The sequence below is a fragment of the Pseudonaja textilis genome, chromosome 6, assembly GCF_049901715.1.
Source record: "Pseudonaja textilis isolate UNSWEBS1 chromosome 6, rPseTex1.2, whole genome shotgun sequence".
Classification (NCBI taxonomy): domain Eukaryota; kingdom Metazoa; phylum Chordata; class Lepidosauria; order Squamata; family Elapidae; genus Pseudonaja; species Pseudonaja textilis.
In genome coordinates this window covers 21,939,016-21,960,682 of record NC_141995.1, presented here as the reverse complement: position 1 = coordinate 21,960,682, position 21,667 = coordinate 21,939,016, and the positions used below count along the sequence as shown (strand labels likewise).

Sequence of the window (21,667 nt, the reverse complement as noted above, 5' to 3'; positions counted from 1 at the left end):
CAAAACAATATTTATATAGGGATTCTTGCATCATAGTCACCAGCTTTTTATACACGTATTCTTTCTGTGTATTAAAGCTATTTTGATGAAGTATTCATTTAAAGCAAAAACATGATGTCGTTTTCTGAAGTGATTTTAATGCTAACATTAGATCCTTATCAAGAGATACATTGTTTTGAAGGCTGTACTCTAGAATTGGGTTAACAATTTTTTTTTATAATTTAACAGCTTTATTTAAGGATAGCTGGTATTTATACAAAATTGTAAAATTTCATTTTCTCTCTCCTTTTTAAATGTAAAAGGAGTTTGCTTGCAGTTTGTAAGAAACAGATTATTTTCAGAATTATTTATGATGTGATCGTACAGTTGTTGGATATTCAAAAATTAAAAGTATAATACCCTAAATATAAAAGATTATGATCTTAAAGGTACACTTTTACAAAATATAAGCTCAGTAAGAAATCATTGTGGCATAAGGCTTTGGAACATGGAGATATGCATTATTTTTTCAAACACATCAATTATATTCAAGTCTTCCAAGTCACATCTCAAACTGTAGTTAAACCATTCAAAACAAACTATGATTTGATTCTAAAATGAAAGAATGCGTTAAATTTTACATATTAAGAAAGAAATAATTGTTTAAGGACATGGTTTATTCTTACAATCAGATTTGTAGGATTGGATGAATGCAATTACAGTATTAGTCACTTAGTCATAACTGTAGTATAGTCCCATGGGTAAAAGTTATTTATTGATAACAGGCATGCTAGCAGGTAGCCCTTAATCAGTGACCATTCAAAGTTGTGACATCACTGAGTGGTACTTAGGACTAGTCCTCAAAGTTTCAGCCATCACTTCACCCTGATCATGTGATCACGATCACATTTAATTATGGTCATTATACCTGCCTTCTTCCCACAAGCAAAGTCAGTGGGGAAGTCAGTAAAGAAGGTAAAAATTCGCTCTAGTCTGCCCCCCTCATCCGGCAGTATCTGCCCCATTCCCAAAATCGTGCATGCCACTGCATTTGCGTCTCACCTAGCAGCACCCACTTACCTGCCTTCTAGCCTGCTTGAACAATCTGGGGATTAAACTTCCTGCCAGCTTCCTCGCTGACATGATTGCTGGAAGCCAGCCAGACATTGTGAGTGGGTCCTCAACTTAATGACCAGTGGACCTTGCTTAAGAATAGCATTGGGCACTGCTAGGACTACTGTTTGCTAAGTGATGCAGTCACATGGCATTGCACTTTACAGCCACATCATTTAGCGACAGAAGGTCCAATTACCATTAAGTGAGGACTGCTTGTAAACTTCTACTTGGAATAATACATAATAAAAGCTCATTCAGAAGGAATAAGATATCATATAAACCCAGAATTGAATTATTCGGTCAAAACTAGCACTGGTATATTTTAGTGTAGTTTCTTTGTATTCTTTATCAATGAACATTAAAGGAATGAGTATCTTAAGATATTTTTTTCCCAAAGGGAGTGCTTTCATAATGATTTCATGCAATCCTAAAACAAAAACTCCAAAAGCAAAAATTTCTAATTGCTCTGAGTTTTGTCTTAGACAAATACATTGGCTTTTTTTTAAAAAAAACTAACCAGTTTAATTGAAAAACACATGTGGGGTCTACTTTTAGAATATTCTGGGTCACCTGTTCTCATGTTGCTCAACGTTCCCTTGCCATTGTTGGTGGATACTGAGTACTGGAGAATTGCTGGATTCATATATTTATCTAAGATAAAGAATACAAAGATGTATTTACCAGGTACTAAGCAACCTGTTCTATCAACCTGTTCTTTTTTAACAGTGTTCTTACACTAAAATTGTACTCGGCAGTGGTGTGGAACAATTCAGTCAAAGAATAAATATACAGCAAATTAAAAACAAAGCTGACAAATTGAGAAATAATCACTCACAAAAGGGCGATTGTGGCTAAGTTAAAACAATATAGGACATTGTATATTGTTTGAGCCTTATACTAGAAAAGTCTGGAATAGGACCCACTTAAAAAAAGTTATGCTAAATGAAAAAACATTTAGAATATCAACAATTCCTCTTCCATTAAACATAATAACTTAGAACAAGTATATATATATATTTAGTACTAATTTGTTTTCTGAGGTTCTCATGGTAGTTGTATGTGGATCTTTGGTTGTTGGGTTTCTCACGTAAGATTCAAAGTATCTAGGCAACGCGTTCGATGAAGTCTCATTCATCATCATCAGGCCTCTGTCTTTGGCTCTTGCTTTTCAGAGTGAATCACTGAAAAGCAAGAGCCAAAGACAGAGGCCTGATGATGATGAATGAGACTTCATCAAACGTTGCCTAGATACTTTGAATCACGCGAGAAAACCCAACAACCAAAGATCCACATTTAGTACTAAGTTTATATTTCTGCATGTATGATTACTATTTGCAAGTATTAAAATTAAATCAATAAAATTAAACAACATTAAAAACCTGGATAAACAGATCTGATTTTTCCTAATTTCTCAGATGACTGCAAGCACATATGCCTAGAAAGAGCCTTCCATAGCTTTGGAAGCCACATCCTTCATTTGAAGGACTACCAAGGAAAACCAAGTGATTCTTTTGAGAGTAGCTGCTTTAAGAAGTTACTGGAAGGTGCTATATAAATCCTCTTGCTAGTTTTAGACACCGGCACAACTTCTTTATAGGGTTGTTGCTGATAGTTCCAGTAGTGGTATGCTACCAGTTCAGCCAACTGGTAGTAGCTGAGAGGAGGAAAAAAGCCTCTGAAAATCAGCTGAGAGGATAAAAGACTGAAAAATGCATGGGAGGGTGGGAGGGACTCTCCTAGCTTTTTGTTTCTTCATCTTCTCAGCTGATTGGCTTGTTAGATGCGCATGCGCTAGGGGCGCACAATTGCACATGTGCGATCACCCACCAAACCGATAGCGACTAAGGTAGCATCTAAAGTACTAGATAGTTCACATTATAGATGCTGATATTTGTATTTAAGTGAATGGGTTACCCTTTTATTCCGATATGTTATTTCATGTACTTTTTCTGGTACTGAGGCAATCTATATTTTGACTTTTTTAAAAACAAAATTTCTATATTTCTGGAGGGAAAATTGCTTAGGATCCCTTCTCTTTATGCAGGCTACTCTGAGATTGCTTTAATGTAATGCAGTGATTAGCAACTGCCCAGATTTTTGATAAACGAATAGTACAGTAGTGTGCTGCCTTATTTCTAAGGGCAAAAAAGAACAAATATGCCCCACGTTGCAGTAAATAATTACATTTAGTCAGGATAAAGAGGTTTATTGTCAGTGGGAGTTACATATTTCTTTAATTTTAAACACCTTGTCATTTTTTAAAACATTTCAGCAGTGTGCAGGGTGAAAAAGAGCAAGATCCATATGTCAATGGTCTAGGATGGCCAGTGAAGGCTCCAATATCCCAAGTCCTGTCGTGCGTCAGATTGACAAACAGTTTCTGATCTGCAGCATATGCTTGGACCGTTATAAGAATCCCAAAGTGCTCCCATGCCTGCATACTTTTTGTGAGAGGTAAGTGTTTTTTAGTGTCTAAGTCAATCCAGCCATTGAATCTGCCTGGATTGTCATGTCAATGACTTCCCAGGGGTTTAGGCTTACCTTTAATACAGTAATAATAAATGGTCGGTGTGGTAGAAAGGTTTTCCTAAAATTACTAACAGTAATAATAAATAAAAGAATAAATGCTCCTTGGCTCTTTATCTTTTCCTTTTTGTTGCATTTTCATGATGCCATTTGTCCCTTGACCATAATCCGTTACTTGATGTGAAATAAACCATAATTAGTGAAATGAGACAATAGAAAACGACTATTCTATTCTATCTTGGAAGTCAGTTGCATTGATAGTAAAGTTTGTTTCAGATACTTAGAAATGAAGCCTTGGCAACTGTTCTTTGCTTAAAGCTTAGTTTATTGTCAGTGTTTCTTTATGTCCTTGGCAGTACTGCTGTTGTTTCTATGTTACATGGAAATGAATGGTGATTTTCCTGCATTAATTTCCATACAAATAAAAGCCACATCTAAATCATATCATACTGGGAATAATGTGAGAATATTGTAATTCTACCCGAAAGTAGAGCTAAATGTTTCCTAATCTTTGTGTTTCATCATCTACAAGGTTTGATTGCATTTGCTGTTTTTAAGCAATGAATACATGTCATATGTCCACAACATAATTTTTCTTCCTATAATACAGGGGTGTCAAACTCAAGGCCGGTGGGTGGGATTCGGCCTGCGGGATGCTTAGATCTGGCTTTCAGGGCCATCCTGGAAACAGCAAAGTGCCTCTGCCAGTGAAAATGGAGCTTGGGAGGGCCGTGCCCTTTTCACTGGCAGACGGTTGCAGGAGGCCGTCGCAGCTGAAAACAGAGTTCAGGAGCCCATTTTTGCTGGCAGAGTGCTCGGGCCACCTCCGGTGCCCCCGACACGAGTGACATTGAGCTGACCATACCCACTCCAGCCCCCAAGGTCAAACACAACCCTGATGCTGCCCTCAATGAAATAAAGTTTGACACCCTGCTATAATATTTAAAACAGTCTCTTCAATTTGCGTTGTATGATATGAAATCTGTTCAGCTTTAGCTGTATGCCTTTGGCTATCACAGGCAGATTTAGTTTGGCTTTACCTTTAGCTGAAAGCTGTACCTAGGTTGATTTTTACCTGTGGGGAGAGGATTTAAGCCTCTTTGTGACCCATTGTAGACTAGGAAGCAATGCAAAAAGGTGAATGTGCTTTAGGCTCTAAGGCAGCTTCTCTTAATCTGATGCTGTGCAGGTGGTTGGCATGCTGGCTGGAAGCTACAAGACATCTCAAAGGCATTTTGGAGTAAGGAGTATGTTCATGTTTTAAACATTATGCATGGTTATTAACAAATATTTATCACAGAAAATCACCAGAATATCATAAAATTTTAATACAAGTTCCTGTATATTGCAAGATATAGGAGACTTTACAGGGTTGCTATATTTTTAGGATGCTATGTGGTAAGTGCCTGTATTGACCTCTCTGATTTTGACTTTCTTTGGGATGAAGGAAATCTGAGTACATGAAAAATCATTTTCTTTGATTCCTTCAAAGACACATTCCTTCTGTCTCACCTTTTTAAAGGTCTGCAATATTTCATCACAGGTAATCCTCAGTTTATGACAGACCAGAATTTCCATCATAAGTCATTGAGGTTGTAAATCAAGTCAGACCCAGTTTTACAACACCTTTTACCATGATTGTTGAGTGAATCACTATGGTTTTTAAATGAGTCACAGAGGCATTAAGCAAACTCAGCTTGCCCAATGCACATTTTTGGCCACAAATTGGTTCAAATGACTCCACATGCTGCAACAGGTCGTAAATCAGTTGTCAAAATCCTAATCTGTGATCATGTGACAATGAGGATGATGTGACTGATGGTCATACGTATGAGTATAGGTTATAGTTTTTACCCAAGCCTTTTGAACTTTGAACTATGGTTAAACAGTTGTAAGTTGAAGAATATCTGTGTCGTTGTCAGGGAAGTACAAATTTTAAATGCCGAAGAGTTTACCTCTTTTTGAGATGAATTAGAGAATTGGAGCATGAAGCAATACTAATTATTAACTTTTTTGTTATCCCCATTAGGTGTTTACAGAATTACATTCCAGCTCATAGCTTAACCCTTTCTTGCCCCGTGTGCCGCCAGACATCTATTCTTCCAGAGAAAGGGGTTTCTGCACTGCAAAACAATTTCTTCATCACCAACCTAATGGATGTCCTGCAGCGAACTCCAGACAGCAGTATTGAGGAGGCTGCCATCTTGGAGACTGTCACAGCTGTAGCTTCAGGGAAACCACTTTCCTGCCCTAATCATGAGGGAAATGTAAGTGGATTTGATTCCTGTGAGGTTTATTGTAGAAAAGAAATGGCATGAGAGGAACATTATTGCTTTATATGTATAATTGATTTTGGTAATATTTTATTTTCCATTGTGACCATATATTTGCATAGATAAAGGTATTAAATGATGTGAGTTGGAGGAGACTGTTATATTAATGCTTTCGGAATGTAGTCTTGAGTTTTCCTGACAGATATTCCTCATTAAGCTAGTGTTTCATTTAGCAACTGTTCACAGTTACAGAGATGAAAAAATAACTTTAAGACCAATCCTTGCATTTATGTCTGTTGTGGACCAGTAAAGCAAAGAAAAGCTGAAGGAAGATTGTAATCACTGTTGTAGTTTCACTTAATGAAAGCTTTGCTTAATGACCAAGTTACTGGTCCCAATTGTGACTTCTAAACCTATATATTTTTGTTTTATAAGTGCTTATTGAAAAATGCTAAGACATTAATGAAATGTTTTACTAATGTTCTTTCATTGCTCTTTAAATTAGTAATTATATAACTCAATTCATTTGCTTAAGCTTAGTGGATTAATTAAATGGTTAATTAAATTAAATGCTAACACTAATTAAATTCTATTGATTCCAAAGATGAATGACTTTCTTTATATCTTTGTTTCATAAATTGCTGTATTTATTGAAAGACAAAACCATCTCGATCTCTGGGAATACTTTCATACCTTTGGTCTGCATGATCATTGTTCATAATATATTTACAGAATTGTATAAATACATACACACACACAGAACTTCATTATATAACTGTTGCAACCAGGTATGGCAAAATAAATATTCTATTAAAAGATACAATTTCTTTCTCACTATATCTATATTGTAACGCTGTATCTAGTATTTCTGATAACATTAGTAAGAATAAAACAAATGCACATATAAAAAAGGGATTCTGGCTATAGGTGAATTGTCTGGACAGTTTGTTATTTTCATGGTTCCATTTAAGCTGTCAGACTGGTTTTACTGCAGATATACTAGCCAGCATAATATTGCATGCAAAATGTGCCAATGTAATATGAGCAATAAGGTATCCTTGCTGCACAAATTGGAACACATTGAAATTTTGGAAATCCTTGTAACTATAGCCAAGTGTTTCAGCCTTGGCAATGTCAAGACAGGAAGGCTTCAACTTCCAGTATTCCCTAGCCAGCCACTGGCTGGGGAATTGGGGAGGTTAAAGTCTACTCATCTTAAAGGCTGAGAAGCACAGCTCTAGGGCTACTACAATGTACTTACATCCAATAACGAAAGAGGGGATTTCAGAGGTAAGAAACAGAACATTTCTTGTTTCTTTCACTATTCCAACCATTTCAGGCATCACTTTACCTTCTAGATCAGGGGGTATCAAACTCATATCATGGCGTCATCACATGACGTAGCAGAACTTTCCCCCCATTTGCTAAACCAGGCGTAGTCGTGGCCAGCATGTGATGCATCCAGCCCGAAGGCTGGGAGTTTGATGTAATTCATAATACTCTACATCTTTCCACCTATAAGTACCCTGATGTGATTTATTGACAAACATGTTTTATACCATCACATGCCTTTATGCAAGTTGGAATTCTGTGTTGTTTGTTTTCTGGGAATAGGGACTAGATATTTGCAGCAGTAGTTTTTCATTTGCTAATAGTCCTGATGGAGTTAGTAGTGGTAGTAATACAAACATTCAAACTCAGCCCTCAGGAGGGAAGATTGCAGAGATTGGTTTGTACCATAGTATCTTTTTCTAATATACGTTTATCACCCTACCTCATTCTTTACCTGCCTCGACCCTGTGAATTTCGGTCATCGTCCCTATATAAAAAAGCGGGAGAGGACGGTTCTGCTAATTATAGACCAATAAGCCTCCTCAACACAATCAACAATCTTTACATGATATACCTACAATTCCAGGTCTGGCTCTAAGAATAAAACATATTTGTAGAGGAGCAAACTGGCTTTAGGGAGGGCCACTCTACCATTGACCAGTGCCCAGTACTCCCATAATTTCATTGAAAAATGAATAAATCCTGCAACTTTTGTGCCACTTTTGTTGACTTCAGAGCATTTGATTCCATATCCCAAGCTAAATTGTGGGACAAATGGAAGCAGCCTCGAATAATTTCTACCTCATTTAATATCTATGTTACATGAAAGGCTCCAATGTGCTTATATAAACCTCCTCAGTATCTACTACAGGTAGTCTTCAATTTACAGCCACAGTTGAGCCCAAATTTTCTGTTGTTTAGTGAAACATTTGTTAAATGAATTTTACCCCATTTTATGACTTTTCTTGCCACAGTTGTTAAGGGATGCTTTTGATAACCTGATTGTTAACCCGATTGTTAAGTGAATCTGGCTTCTCTATTGACTGTGCTTGTCAGAAGGTCTCAAAAGGTGATCACATGACCCTGGAACACAGCAAAGGTGATGAATATGAACCAGTTGCCTAGCATCTGAATTTTGATCACATGATTATGAGGATGCTGCAAAGGTTGTAACTATGAAAAGAGGTCATAAGTCACATTTTTCAGTGCTGTTGTAACTTTGAACGGTCACTAAACAAACTATTGTAAGTTAAGGACTATCTGTATATTCTTTAAACTTGGCAATTTGTTCATTTGATTAAGAATATGATTCTTAATATTTTAAAAATAAATTGCAGAACTGGTATGTTGCAAAGCATTGGTTCTTTGAACAGTTGGATTTGCTATAATTTTACTAACTGCAGCCCTTTTTGAGAGGGTTGATTCAGCCATAGGGACCAGCAAGCTCCAAGATGTTACTTGTTTGTTGTAAACCATCTTAAGGATTAGTGTGTTGTCAGAATTGTTCCTCTCTGTGGCATTTAGAAGAAACAAAATATTAACAAAAACTTGTTCTCTGGGTGACATGCTTTTACGAAATCTTACAGCCCCTTTACTCCTTGTAGTTCTTTCTTTTTAAGGAGGTTAAACAGAAATACATCAATATGAAATATTGTAAGCATAATTTTGATAGGTGAAATACTTGCTTCTTTTTCTACTGAAGTGTGAGAAAATCTTGGCCGTACTAGCATTCCCGCTGGTGTATTATTTTAATCTGCCTGAGAAATGTGAGAACTAATGCACGCATTCTGAATCTGATCAACTTTAAAACATCAACCTAAGCAACTTACATTACTTTGCATTAAACGTGTTTGTGCCAGAAATATGGGCCTCATTAAATGCAAAGCTGATACCATTCTGATTTGTATTGCAAAAGGTATCAGTAATGCTTCAGGAATTTACAAAGTAACTTAATACTCCTACAGCGCAAGATGCAGCAGTTTTATTTAAGGCTGAAGAATGGAGAAAATGAAGAGTAATTTGTTATGCTTTAAATAAAACACTCTTAAGGTTGTATTTGTATAAGTATGGGATAATTTTTAGTATTATTGGATGTTATTATGCATAACTATTTCTATAATTATTCTAACTATTGACTTCAAAGCATTTGATTCCATATCCCAAACTAAGTTGTGAGACAAACTGGAAGCAACCTCGATTGATTAACGTCTATCTCATTTAATAGTTATGCTACATGAAGAAAGGGCTATCAAAGAACATGCTGGCATGATAACATTAAACCTGATACAGTGTTGAATATCCAGTAAGGGAGAGAAACTGTGCTTGAAAGGGTAGCATGGAGAGCGCTTGCCTATAAAAATCTCCAAACATTGGACACAACTAAATGGTTAAAACAACATTTTTACATACTACTAAAACTCCTGTGTCTCTTCGTAATATTCAGTTGGGTGAAAGAAACAATGCATTCCTAGAGCAACATTTTTAATCAATGGACCTCAAATGACCTAACTGAAATAATCTGGGAGCCATGTCTCCCATGCGATTGAAATTTGGCAAAGCTAAGGCTGCTTCAATCAGCCATGGTTGTCTTTCCAAGGAATGAGGCAGTGGCAAACCACTTCTGTAAAATGTTGCCAAGAAATGTTGCCTAGATTTGTCCAGGCATGACAAACTTGAACACAGAAGAAAAAGGCCTCTTAATAGGGCACATAAAGGTATAGCGTGGAAAATGATTTAAAAAAGAAAATTTCATTTTCGGAAGCTTTGAGTACATAATATCTGAAAGACCTGAAAGAATACTCAATCCATAACATGATTAAACTCTCCCAGAAAATTCTTTACTTGCCCCAGAAGAAAAAGAGGAAATTACTTTGGATTTAACTAAACAGTCAGTAAAAATTAATGATCAAATTAAATGCTCCAAGCCTCGTGTAGCTTCCTTCATCCACTTTTACCTGTGGACATCAGACCTTTTCCTAATATTGCCCACTGTAACAGAAGGGAGAAATGATTACACACATGACGGATTTTATTTACATAAATTAATTGTAAATGGGATATTAAAACTAATTCAGTTTACTTTTTTCCAGGTCCCACTTTTTTGGAGTGTTCCTGTATGATGCATTCCTCAGAATTTGCTAGGGAAATATTGCATGTCTTTGGTTTAAAACAGCTTTGCATTGAAATGCATCACTCAAAGAATTAGAAATAATGTATTCAAACCTGAACATTTGACATTCTAATAAGAATACACGTTTCTTTATTTTTAATCAGCTGATGGAGTTTTACTGTCAGTCCTGTGAGACAGCCATGTGCCAGGAATGCACAGTAGGAGAACATGCAGAACATCCAACGGTCCCTCTTAAGGATGTAGTAGAACAACACAAGGCTTCTCTTCAAACACAGTTAGATGCTGTGAACAAAAGGTGAAACTATGAAAAAATTTCCTGGTTATAGAATTGCACTTTAGGGCAATTTTTTCCAGCTTGGAATCTTCCAGATGAGTAATGGTTATACTGTACTTTCCAGACCATGTGTCTGGGAATTCTAAAAGTTTGAGTCTCGTGTATGTAAGGAGCATCATATTGAACAACTTTTCTGAAATGCAAAAACAAAAAATTATTTATGACTGTTTGAAAATGTTGCATGTGTCTCTTTGGGAGAATGTACAGATAACTTTTATTTCCTGAGCTTTTACTTTCACGAAGATTTTGAATGTTGATAAAGTGCATGTTTTTTTAATGAAAAATATTTATCTGGATTTATTATACTTATTCTTTTTGTTTTATAGAATAGTCAATTAAATGCTTAGGAGATATTGGTAGTATTCATATAATGTTAAGCCAAGTTTTTTTTTAAAAAAAATTTAAACAACTTTTGAATTCTTAGGGTTCTGTCATCTACCCAAATTTTTTAACTGTAGCATGGCACAAATTTAGTTGACTAAAGGGTTGTATCGAACTTCAGTGTCCGTATTCTAAAAATTAGTGGAAGAAGGCAGGACTTTATCCAGAAATAGTAATTTTTGCAGGTAGAAAAGTACAAAAAAGGACCAAACCTTTGATCCTATCTGTCAGAGTCCATATAAGAAAAAATGATAGGCAACTTTTTGGACTCCTAATTTAAAAGTTGGTGGCAAAAATGTCAAAGTTTCATAAACAAACCCGCATATTGTAAAATATATTGGCCAACTTTATAAGTAAATGTAGACCAGAAATTTTCAGGATTTTGGCTCATTGGGAATGAGCAGCATGCTCTTGTTTCCTGCATAGTTATTCCCTTTGGTTCCTGTTAGCAGGAGTAGTTAAACAAATCCAGATGGTTTGATATGGGAGGACAAACCAGATTTCTTAGTTCTTTGTAATGATACATCATAGGCAGGACTGTTTTGTTTCTGTTTAATGCCCATGCTGTCAGGGAGAGGCAAGTGGAATCAATTATATATTGAGCACAAACATACTTCTTGTTCTACACTAATTTAATGGAAATTTTAATTAATTGTAGCTTACAATTGCAAGTGAAATAATTCAAGATTCCTTTAGAATTGGCAATATTTGTATTGTCTGAAAATTATAATACTAACACAACTTTAAAAAAAAAAGATGTGTATATAAATTTGCATAGCCCTGAAGATCGCCGAGTCTGTGTGTGCCTCACATTTTGCTCTTAAGCTACAGCTTACTGAATGTTTACAGTTTATTGGGTTCATACAAGATACTACGGTATAATCAAATTCTGCCTTAGAAAGATTTGTAAATCCAGCTAATGCTTGTGTGCAGCTTTTAACATTGTAGAAAAGTCAGCATCCAATCTACATTTATATCTGTTTATTGATAACTATTATATATTATATATTATTATTATATATTAATTCATGCAAAAAGATGAAATGTTTCTCACAAGATAGAATGGGGAAGCAAATATCTAAAAGTCAAATCTGTAACTCAGATAGTACTCGACGTACTACTGCAATTGAGCCCCAAATTTATGTTGTTAAGTGAGACATTTGTTAAGTGAGTTTTGTTCCATGTTACATCCTTTCTTGCAACAGTTGTTAAATGAATCACTGCAGTTGATAAGTTAACACAACTGTTAAGACAATCTGGCTTCCGCATTGATTTTGCTTGTCAAAAAGTTGCAAAAGGTGATCACATAACTTTGGGACAAAGCAACAGTCATGACTATGAACCACTTGCCAAGCATCAGGGTTTTGATCACATGAGCATTGGGATGCTATGAAGATCGTATGTGTGAAAAATGGTCATAAGTCACCTTTTTTCAGTGCCATTGTAACTTTGAACAGTCACTAAACAAACTATTGTTAAGTCAAAGATTGCCTGAAGATTGCATTCAAACATAACATTAAACTATGGCTTGGCACTATGTGTGCAGGGTCATTATGAATATTATTCAAAGTTTAATAATTGTGTAATGATACATCTTATGAATGTTGAAGGGAAATTGTAGCATTGATATTTGAAATGTGAACTGCTTGTTTTTAATAGGCTTCCAGAGATAGATACTGCACTGCACTTCATATCTGAAATTATCCATCAACTGACCAACCAAAAGACCAGCATTGTAGATGAAATTCATTCCACTTTTGATGAACTCCAGAAGACATTAAATGTTCGCAAGAGTGTTTTGCTTATGGAACTGGAAGTAAATTATGGCCTTAAACATAAAGTAAGAGTTCTGTTCTCATCATTAAAATATTTCTCTGTTTCTAAGGACTGTATTATATCATTTGGAAAAATGACTGAAATTCATATTTTCTTTAATGAAGGAAACTTTTGGAAATAGCAAATGTGTCATAAAAATTGCCACTCCAGTGAAATTTGACTTTCTCAGTTCATTGTTATTATGTAAAAACTAGTGTCTTGTACAAATAAACAGCTTCAGAAACATTGCTCTAGTATTGGTTTAAAGGAAGCAGAAATTGGAGATGGCCTTAGATGAACATATTTTTTGTTGGATTTTCAGGATGTATGTGTGGCTGATAATTTTGAAAACCAAAAATTAAAGCATTTACACAAATGTATTGTGGCCTATTGGCTGCCGGCCCCTCCAACAGCCAAATCAGAGGAGGAGGCGTGGGAGTCAGGGTCAGAATCAGGCAACCTGGGAGTTCCGAGAGGGACGAGGGAATGGAGCTGGCAGAGAAAGGGAGAGAGAGAGAGACAGACAGGCAGAGGCGGATCCTGGGCCATCTGTCAGCCCTCAGATGGAGAGTTAACAGGCTTCCAGGTCTGGAGGTGGTTGATGAAGCTGGGTCTAGTGCCTGATGCGCGGCTGCTCCGAGGGCAGAGAAAAGGAGAGCAGTGGAAAGTCGTGGGCTGATCCTGGGCAAAGAAAAGCCACCGCCGCTAGCAAGGCCCCACCCTAGCTACTTTCTTTGATGTCCATTCCTCTCTGCTACTTAAATTTTAATTCTCTGGAGATAAAAGGCAGGGAGATGAATAGATGTGGCAGGCAACTATTCATCTTCCAGCCAGCCGGACTTGTTAGTCTGCGAGAGAAACTTTTTGCCGGGGCTGCCAGCATTCCTAATAAAGGAATCTTTTGAGTTCACCTTATCATAGTTGGGGAGTTGAGTCAGAACAAAATGGTACCAATAGTTTATAATCGATTTCATTAGACACAGTGCATTATATCACAAAAAATAAAGCCAAAATGTGTTTTATAATTTGGAAGACAAAATGATAATAAATAAGCAATGGTTCTTGAATATTGGAAAAATATGCCTGTGCTTTCAATCCTTAACATGCATTAAAATTTAACAATATGTAACTAGACATTTTACCAGTATTGTAAAATTGTATTGCATTGTAGAGTCAAATCTTTCCTCTCCACTTAAAAAGGCGGTTAGTACATGTTGAAAGGATGCTAACAGGTATTTAAAAATACTTTCTTTGATGTCCATTCCTCTCTGCTACTTAAATTTTAATTCTTCTTGCTTGCATATGGAACTTCCAGTTGGATGTAGTATTCTGGCTAACTGCATACATTTTTAATTCAACATCTACTCAAATCATGGAATATAAAGAAATGGGTTCTTTGCATTGCTCAAAGGACTATGTTACAAACATGCAAAAATGCTATAAAACACATTGCACCAAAAAAGATGTAAATCTTAAAAGTAGTTTAAATGTGGCTTTTGTGGCTTGTATATTATGGGCTGGAACCAGAGGTGGTATTCAGCAGGTTGTGACCAGTTCTGGAGAACCAGTAGTGGAACTTTTGAGTAGTTTGGGACAAATACCACCTCTGCCTGGTCCCACTCCCATCTATTCTCTGCCTGCTGAGTCCCAGCTGATCGGCTGGGTCATCTTTGGTTGCCCTGGTCAGGAGAATGGAGCTGGAAAGCAGGTTAGTGGGGTGGGGAAGGAATGGGGACTTTGCAGTATCCTTCCCCTGCCACTCCCGCCAAGTCACACCCATAGAAACAGTAGTAAAAAAAATTGGAATCCCACCACTGGCTGGAACTGACTTTTTCTGGGTTCAGACATAAAAGTAATTGTGTCTATAAGGTAAAATTGGTCACGAATCTAAAAAAAAATTTCAAAGTGGATAAAAAGCATATGAATGCTGAGCAAATTTAATCAAAAGTTTCCAAATTGTTTGGTTGCTGTTTTGGGGGAACTCGTTTTTTAAACCCTGCTGCAACACAGACTTTTTGTGACAATGTTATTCAATATCTTTTTGTATTGAGTCCAATATATATGGTGTGGTTTTTATCCAGTTTTGCACTATTAGATATTTCCATGAGATACTGAAACTTAATGATAGAAAAAGTGTTCCTTGTTTTATTACTTGGCACTTCAATGAAATAACCATAGTATTTGCTTTTATCAAGGTCTTGCAGAATCAGCTTGATACTTTGTTGGAGGGACAAGAAAATATTAAGAGCTGTAGCAATTTTACCGCCCAGGCACTCAGTCATGGAACTGAAACAGAAGTGTTACTTGTTAAAAAGCAGATGAGCGACAAGCTAAATGACCTGGCAGACCAGGAATTCCCTCTTCAGCCCCGTGAAAATGATCAACTGGATTTCATCGTAGAAACAGAAGGATTGAAAAAATCCATTCATAATCTTGGTACTATTTTAACCACAAATGCAGTGGCTTCTGAAACAGTGGCCACAGGTGAAGGACTTAAGCAGACTGTGATCGGGCAACCAATGTCAGTCACCATCACAACCAAGGACAAAGATGGTGAGCTCTGTAAAACCGGAAATGCTTGTCTCACAGCTGAGCTGAGCACACCTGATGGAAGTGTGGCAGATGGAGAGATACTTGATAATAAAAATGGCACTTACGAATTTTTGTACACTCTCCAGAAAGAAGGGGACTTTATTCTGTCTTTGAGACTGTACGATCAACATATTAAAGGCAGCCCATTCAAACTCAAAGTCATTAGGTCAGCAGATGTATCTCCTACTGCTGAAGGAGTTAAGAGACGTGTTAAGTCTCCTGGAAGCGGCCATGTGAAACAGAAGGCTGTAAAGAGACCAGCTAGTATGTACAGCACCGGCAAAAGGAAAGAGAATCCCATTGAAGATGATCTAATCTTCCGAGTAGGTAAGGAATGCCTCTGTTTTAAATTTTCATGGACTGCTGCTTATAGCTGCAAACATGTCCATAATATTATTTCATACTTGTAAGGACTTTGTCTTGCTAAAAGGATTTCCTTGCTGGTTGACCATTGTAGTCTTTTCTCCTTTTATTGCCCTTGGGCTGTTCCACATAAGTGCTTTGGATCAGTTAATGATTAGTTGGATTGGTTAATGATTTTTTTTGTGATAAAATTTATTCCTGAGGTTAGATCAATGTATTTCAGATGTTGCTCAAATTTAGTGAACTCACAGCAATGTTGGTATTTCTGTAAAATGGAGCAAAATTCACTTAAGAACGATGTCACTTGGCAAGGGAAATTTTGGGCTATCTTTTCTATTTTGTTTTGTTTTAGGTACCAAAGGGAGAAACAAAGGGGAATTTACAAATCTTCAGGGAGTAGCTGCATCTACAAATGGAAAAATATTAATTGCAGATAGCAATAATCAATGTGTACAGGTATAGTTTTTTTGTTCGTTTCTTCGTTAAAACTTTTTATTAAATGCACAGAACTCATAACATGCGTTAAAGAAATGTATATCTAAAGTACCAAAATTTAAGGGATCATGGTTGTTGATGCTGTGGAATTACTGGTAATAACTATGTTAAATTTGAAATATAGCTAAAGCTGGAGGTACACATTAAAATCTGCTGAATCCCAAGTGTAAATAGGCTAGTTCTGGCCCATATGTACAATTACAATATATGTCTACTGTTGATAGCCCTCAACTTATGACCGGTCACTTAGCAATTGTTCAAAGTTACGATAGACCCATCTAAAACTATTTACGGCCGGGATTTGAAATTCTGATGCCCACCTGCATCACATGACCTTATTTGGGTACTCAACAGCCAGCCCACATTTACAGCCAGGTAATTGAAATGAATTACATTTTTGCCATTTTTGCTTTTTTTCGGGGGGAAATGGCCTTTAAAAAAAAAGAATGGCCAACTTTGGAATATTTTGGAAAAGGAACAGCACAAATGTCTTAAGAATCTCTGGTGTTGGGGCTGTTGGCTCAAGGAAAATTGTTATCTATCCTCTGCTATATGACCTTATTCAGAATATATATTTTTCCCCTGCATGCAAATGTGTACTGTTATTATATGTTGTTTACCTTTTAAGCAAATGTTACTGATAGGGGAAAAACATAAACAAAGCTGTTCATGATAGGGATAAGTTATTGGTAGGGAAAAACATGAACAAAGCTATACATCTGAAATAATTTGAAATGCTATTTCCTTGCTTATTTATTCACATACTCAGCTCCCTATACTTTGGGATATTAATCCCATAGCAAAAGACTATAAGATGGAGAACAGGAGAATTTCCTGAAGTTTGGACATGGCACAATCCTCACTGATCTAAAACTTTTGTAGGCAATTCTTTTTTAGGTACATAATGATCGTTTTATATCTAATCATATTACTTTAGTTCTGATGGCTCCCTTACCTGTCCATAAACTAGTTTTATATTGGCACTTGAATCCATCGCACTAAATCAGTGCATGCCAATTAATCCATAGGGCACTTCTGATGGCCACTTGTAGTTAATGCTATTTGCTGGTAGTTGTTTATAGTTCTGTCTTCTACTATAGCAGTGATCTTCTGTAGAAGATACCTTGGTTCACCAAGTAACTTCACAATTTTCCCTTCACTTATAGTTATAAATGTTTATATGTTATATAAGCATTTCAGTAGCTCTCTGTCACTTACTGAAAAACCAAAGGCTCAAATCTAGCATTTTCTAATACATAACTAATTTACACAATACTAGTATCTTCCAGCGCATGACCTTATAATAATAAACAATATGTATATAATCGTCTAGGATTTTAGGGGGAGGGGAGGGTTGGATATAAATAGCCCAGTGCCATTGGTACCAGACTTGCTATTGCTCCTTGTTAGATTAACACAAGTTACTGCATGCCATTAACTTTTAATACAACCCACTCTTGGATAACTCATTGTGTTTCCGTCTAATCTACTTCATGGGTTGTTACCTTGAGCTGTGTAAAGGAAAGGTAGATACAGTGTAATAAATATAACTCTCAACAAAATATATTTGGGTGGCTTCTTGTTCCCTAATTCTCCCTCCTTCCCACCCACACATTTTTCGGCCTGTAGTGATCACTAAATATGCTCAATCTTGGTTAGGTTGTTTTGGGGATTTGTGGTCCCATTTGTGCCTTTAAAAAGTTGTACTTCTACAAAGTGTAGATTATCTCCAAGCCTGGCAATAAATTGACTGTCTAAGCAACAATATTTATAATCTTAAGCATCAAAATGACAGAACATATTCATACACTTTGTAACTTCATGAGCTTCCTCTTTTCTTAAGGCAAATATATGTATGTTTGAAGTATTTTTCCTAATCCCAAATGGTAAGAGGAAGCAGAATTCCATATGCATGTTAAAAACATGTCAATGTTTCCCATGTGTTTCCCATAATGGAAACAGTTGCATTTTATATGAAAGTTGCTGTTGCTTTTTTCAAACAAATCATAGATATTTTCCACCGATGGCCAGTTCAAGAATCGTTTTGGTGTACGGGGAAGATCCCCTGGTCAGTTACAGCGGCCTACTGGAGTAGCTGTGCACCCTTGTGGCGATATCATTATTGCAGATTACGATAACAAATGGGTTAGCATATTCTCCTCTGATGGAAAATTTAAGGTAGGTTTACAGTCAAAATGTAAAATACAATAAAATTTATTTTCCTTTTTAAAAAGCAATAGTTAATGGCAGGTTGAAGCTGATAAAGGGGTATAAAATGATTATGCTTCCTGAATTGACTGACAAGAGGGCAATGAAGAGTGAAATTACAGCTGTTTACAATACAGTGAATTGAATCTGCCTCCCCCAGTGTTTTCCAAATGTGCTTAGTCTCTCCAGAATTCTAAGCATTGCCATTCAAATACATACATAACAGTGAAGCCAGGATATTTGTGTTCAATATTTAGTCGTCAAATGGCAGATTCATAATTAGTGAGTTGCACATCATGTTAAATAAAAAACACATGCAAACACATTTAAAATATGATAGAATAGAAACATGATCAGAGACCTTTGTGAAATTGAATATTTTGCTTGTATATCAAATTAAAGCTTGATTAAGTGTCTTTGTTGCTGGAGCCTGCCAATAGTGGCACAAAATATTGTAAAATCAGACGAAGTCCACTGCTGAAAATTGGGAGTGTAGCAAAAAGAGTCTTTATAAACACAGGACAACAAAGAATGTAGACCTTTGATATAGTCTAGATTTTTTTATACATTCAATAATAGTCACTATCTCTTAGCCCAACCTACCTCACAGGGGTTGTTGTGGACAAGATAAGAAGAGGAAGGAATATTAGATATGGTTGTACCTTGAATTATTTATAAAAATAATAAAGGCAGGATTTAAAAAATTCCAATAAATGAATAGGCTCTTTATCACTGATACTAATTAAGGAGAAACTGTCCTCCAGTTCTGATATCAATACGAAAGAGCTTTAAAAGTCAACACTGGTTTAGAAATCAATCGAAATCTAAGGAAGATATTATATCTTGCAGAATTTTATACTCTTTATAGGTAGTTTTAGAGAATAATTCCCTATCACATTCTGGACCTGCTGAAGTTTCTAGACTTTTTTCAAAGGTTAAAAAAAGTATGCAAGACTTTTTTCATTTAGACTTGCATAAGTAGAAAAAATAAGTTTCTCAGGTGTGTGTTCCTATGGATGGATACATTTATTGAAATGATAGCTGCAGCAACATTATTATATGCAGCTGAAAAGTTCTGATTTTACTGACAAAAGAGGAATGACTAATGATGATGGAATTTATTGCATTGGCCCAATTAATTAGACATGAGACTGCTAAGTTTACTGATACTTAGAAAAATCCTTTATTGACTTTTTGCAGGAAACAGGGAAAAAAAGATGTTATGGTGTATAATTTTGAAAATTAGAATAAAAATAGTAGATTATACAGAAAATCTACAAATAAAATAAAATAAAATTAATCTCTTTCTTTGCTTGCCTAGGCAAAAATTGGATCAGGAAAACTTATGGGGCCAAAAGGTGTTTCTGTGGATCGTAATGGACATATTATTGTAGTGGACAACAAAGCATGCTGTGTATTTATCTTCCAGCCAAATGGGAAAATAGTAACCCGATTTGGAAGCCGAGGCAATGGAGATAAGCAGTTTGCAGGTAGCAATTGTTGGTTGCTGTTTTAATATACTGTTTTATGTTCTTCATGTGGTTCAATAGTGTTGAAACTTAGAGAGAACAAAACCAAAAGATTCATTCATTACATTCTTAAAAATGTGGAACAATAAAGGCAGAAAATAAATATAAATAATAACAATAATAAATAAAATAATGTATTTTGTGATGTAATAGGATATGTGTTTTAAATCAGTCTTAAATTATGGTGTGACAGCTTATGTTTTTAGGTTGCTTTGCTTACCAGGCTAAGGTTGATAAAATTTTCAACCCTGTAAAAATATTTCCAAAACAAAAGCAGGTTGGAATGGAGATTGTGGCCCTGCTTATTGAAGATCTTTCTATATTTCTTTAAACAACACCATATAAGTAACTTCCCACCAACCATATTAATCCATTCAGATTACAGCAGTGTTGAATGAATGCATTTCTTTGGTCTTGAGTAGAAAGGAGTAGTTGGAAACTAGCCAGACCCACCCTTCCATGGCCAAGGCTTTTCTCAGTGCTTTTCACTATGTCACTACTAATCATCATCAGTGGACCGTCTAATTGGGACTTAAATAAATGATTGGAACCTTCAGATTTCCAAGGAAGTCTGTTTTGTTAAATTCTCCAAAAGGAGATATGACATTCCACTTGAATTATTAAAACTTGTTTCTGGGCTATAGTTTATGTTAGTGTTTGGGGATAAACCCCCTAGCTGAGTGCACAGCAGCAGTCAAGCCAGGCAGCCAAATGAGAGAGAGGCTGGGCCCAGGAGTATACACACACTTGAGACAAATACACTGTTTGTGGTTTAAATAGGTATTTAATTCATACAGAGATTAAGAATAGTCATTCAGTCCATATGTCAGTATCCAGTTTATCAATCCAGTTATCAAGTCTTTTAAACAGTAAATACAATGTCTTTATCTGCTTGTAATCTTCTTGTTCTGATACCTTCCTCTCAAGGACAACACTGAATTCTCAGCTCACCAGTAAACAGTCCTTGTGTTCAGTTGAATTTGGTATCTGGCACAGTAGCCTCCAAAGTAAGCAGATAGACCAACACAGCAGACAGCAGACCTGGAACAGTAACCAGGTGCATCCAGAAGCCGGACTCAGACAGTTGCATCCAGAAGCCGGGGCTCAAACAGTTGCATCCAGAAGCCGGACTCAGACAGTTGCATCCAGAAGCCGGGGCTATTACGTTTCCCCTCCTACCTATATGGCTGCCTGCAACCGCACCCACAATGACATTGCAGTTTCTTGTGCTTAAAGCTACATAGCACTTAATCCTAGGTTTACATATTTATTCAACCCAAACCAGTTGGAGTATTCATATACCCAACATTCTCCCCTTTTGGGTGACATAAATATATAACCTTTACATTCTAAACCCATATTTTTGACAACTCTGTAGATGCTTAATGGCACCTTGGGCTTTAGTAAAATGATCAGCTACATTGTCCTCCGACATACAGTATTCCAGCTGTATCAATTTACTCTGTACAGATTCTCTTACATTAAGATACCTCAAATCTGTATGTTTACTTCTCGTTTTAACTGCAATATTAGTGGCCATTTGAATTGCTGCCTGATTATCTTCATGTACAACTATAGGGTAATTTACAGTTAT

General features: G+C 36.2%; 1 protein-coding gene across 7 annotated transcripts in view; it reads left to right on the top strand.

Moving 5' to 3' along the window:
• TRIM2 (tripartite motif containing 2) overlaps window positions 1-21,667 on the top strand; it is a 57,561-nt gene that overhangs the window by 20,574 nt on the left and 15,320 nt on the right. For 5 of the 7 annotated variants that reach the window (XM_026698157.2, XM_087936010.1, XM_026698159.2 and 2 more), the window contains 8 exons: window positions 3,368-3,549; window positions 5,651-5,888; window positions 10,500-10,651; window positions 12,731-12,911; window positions 15,082-15,805; window positions 16,194-16,297; window positions 18,347-18,514; window positions 19,866-20,034. In XM_026698157.2, coding sequence (XP_026553942.1) covers window positions 3,416-3,549; window positions 5,651-5,888; window positions 10,500-10,651; window positions 12,731-12,911; window positions 15,082-15,805; window positions 16,194-16,297; window positions 18,347-18,514; window positions 19,866-20,034 — 1,870 coding nt within the window. In that variant the 5' untranslated portion in view covers window positions 3,368-3,415. The remainder of the gene's footprint in view (window positions 1-3,367; window positions 3,550-5,650; window positions 5,889-10,499; window positions 10,652-12,730; window positions 12,912-15,081; window positions 15,806-16,193; window positions 16,298-18,346; window positions 18,515-19,865; window positions 20,035-21,667) is intronic. The other 2 variants (XM_026698160.2, XM_087936013.1) reach the window with 1 other exon arrangement.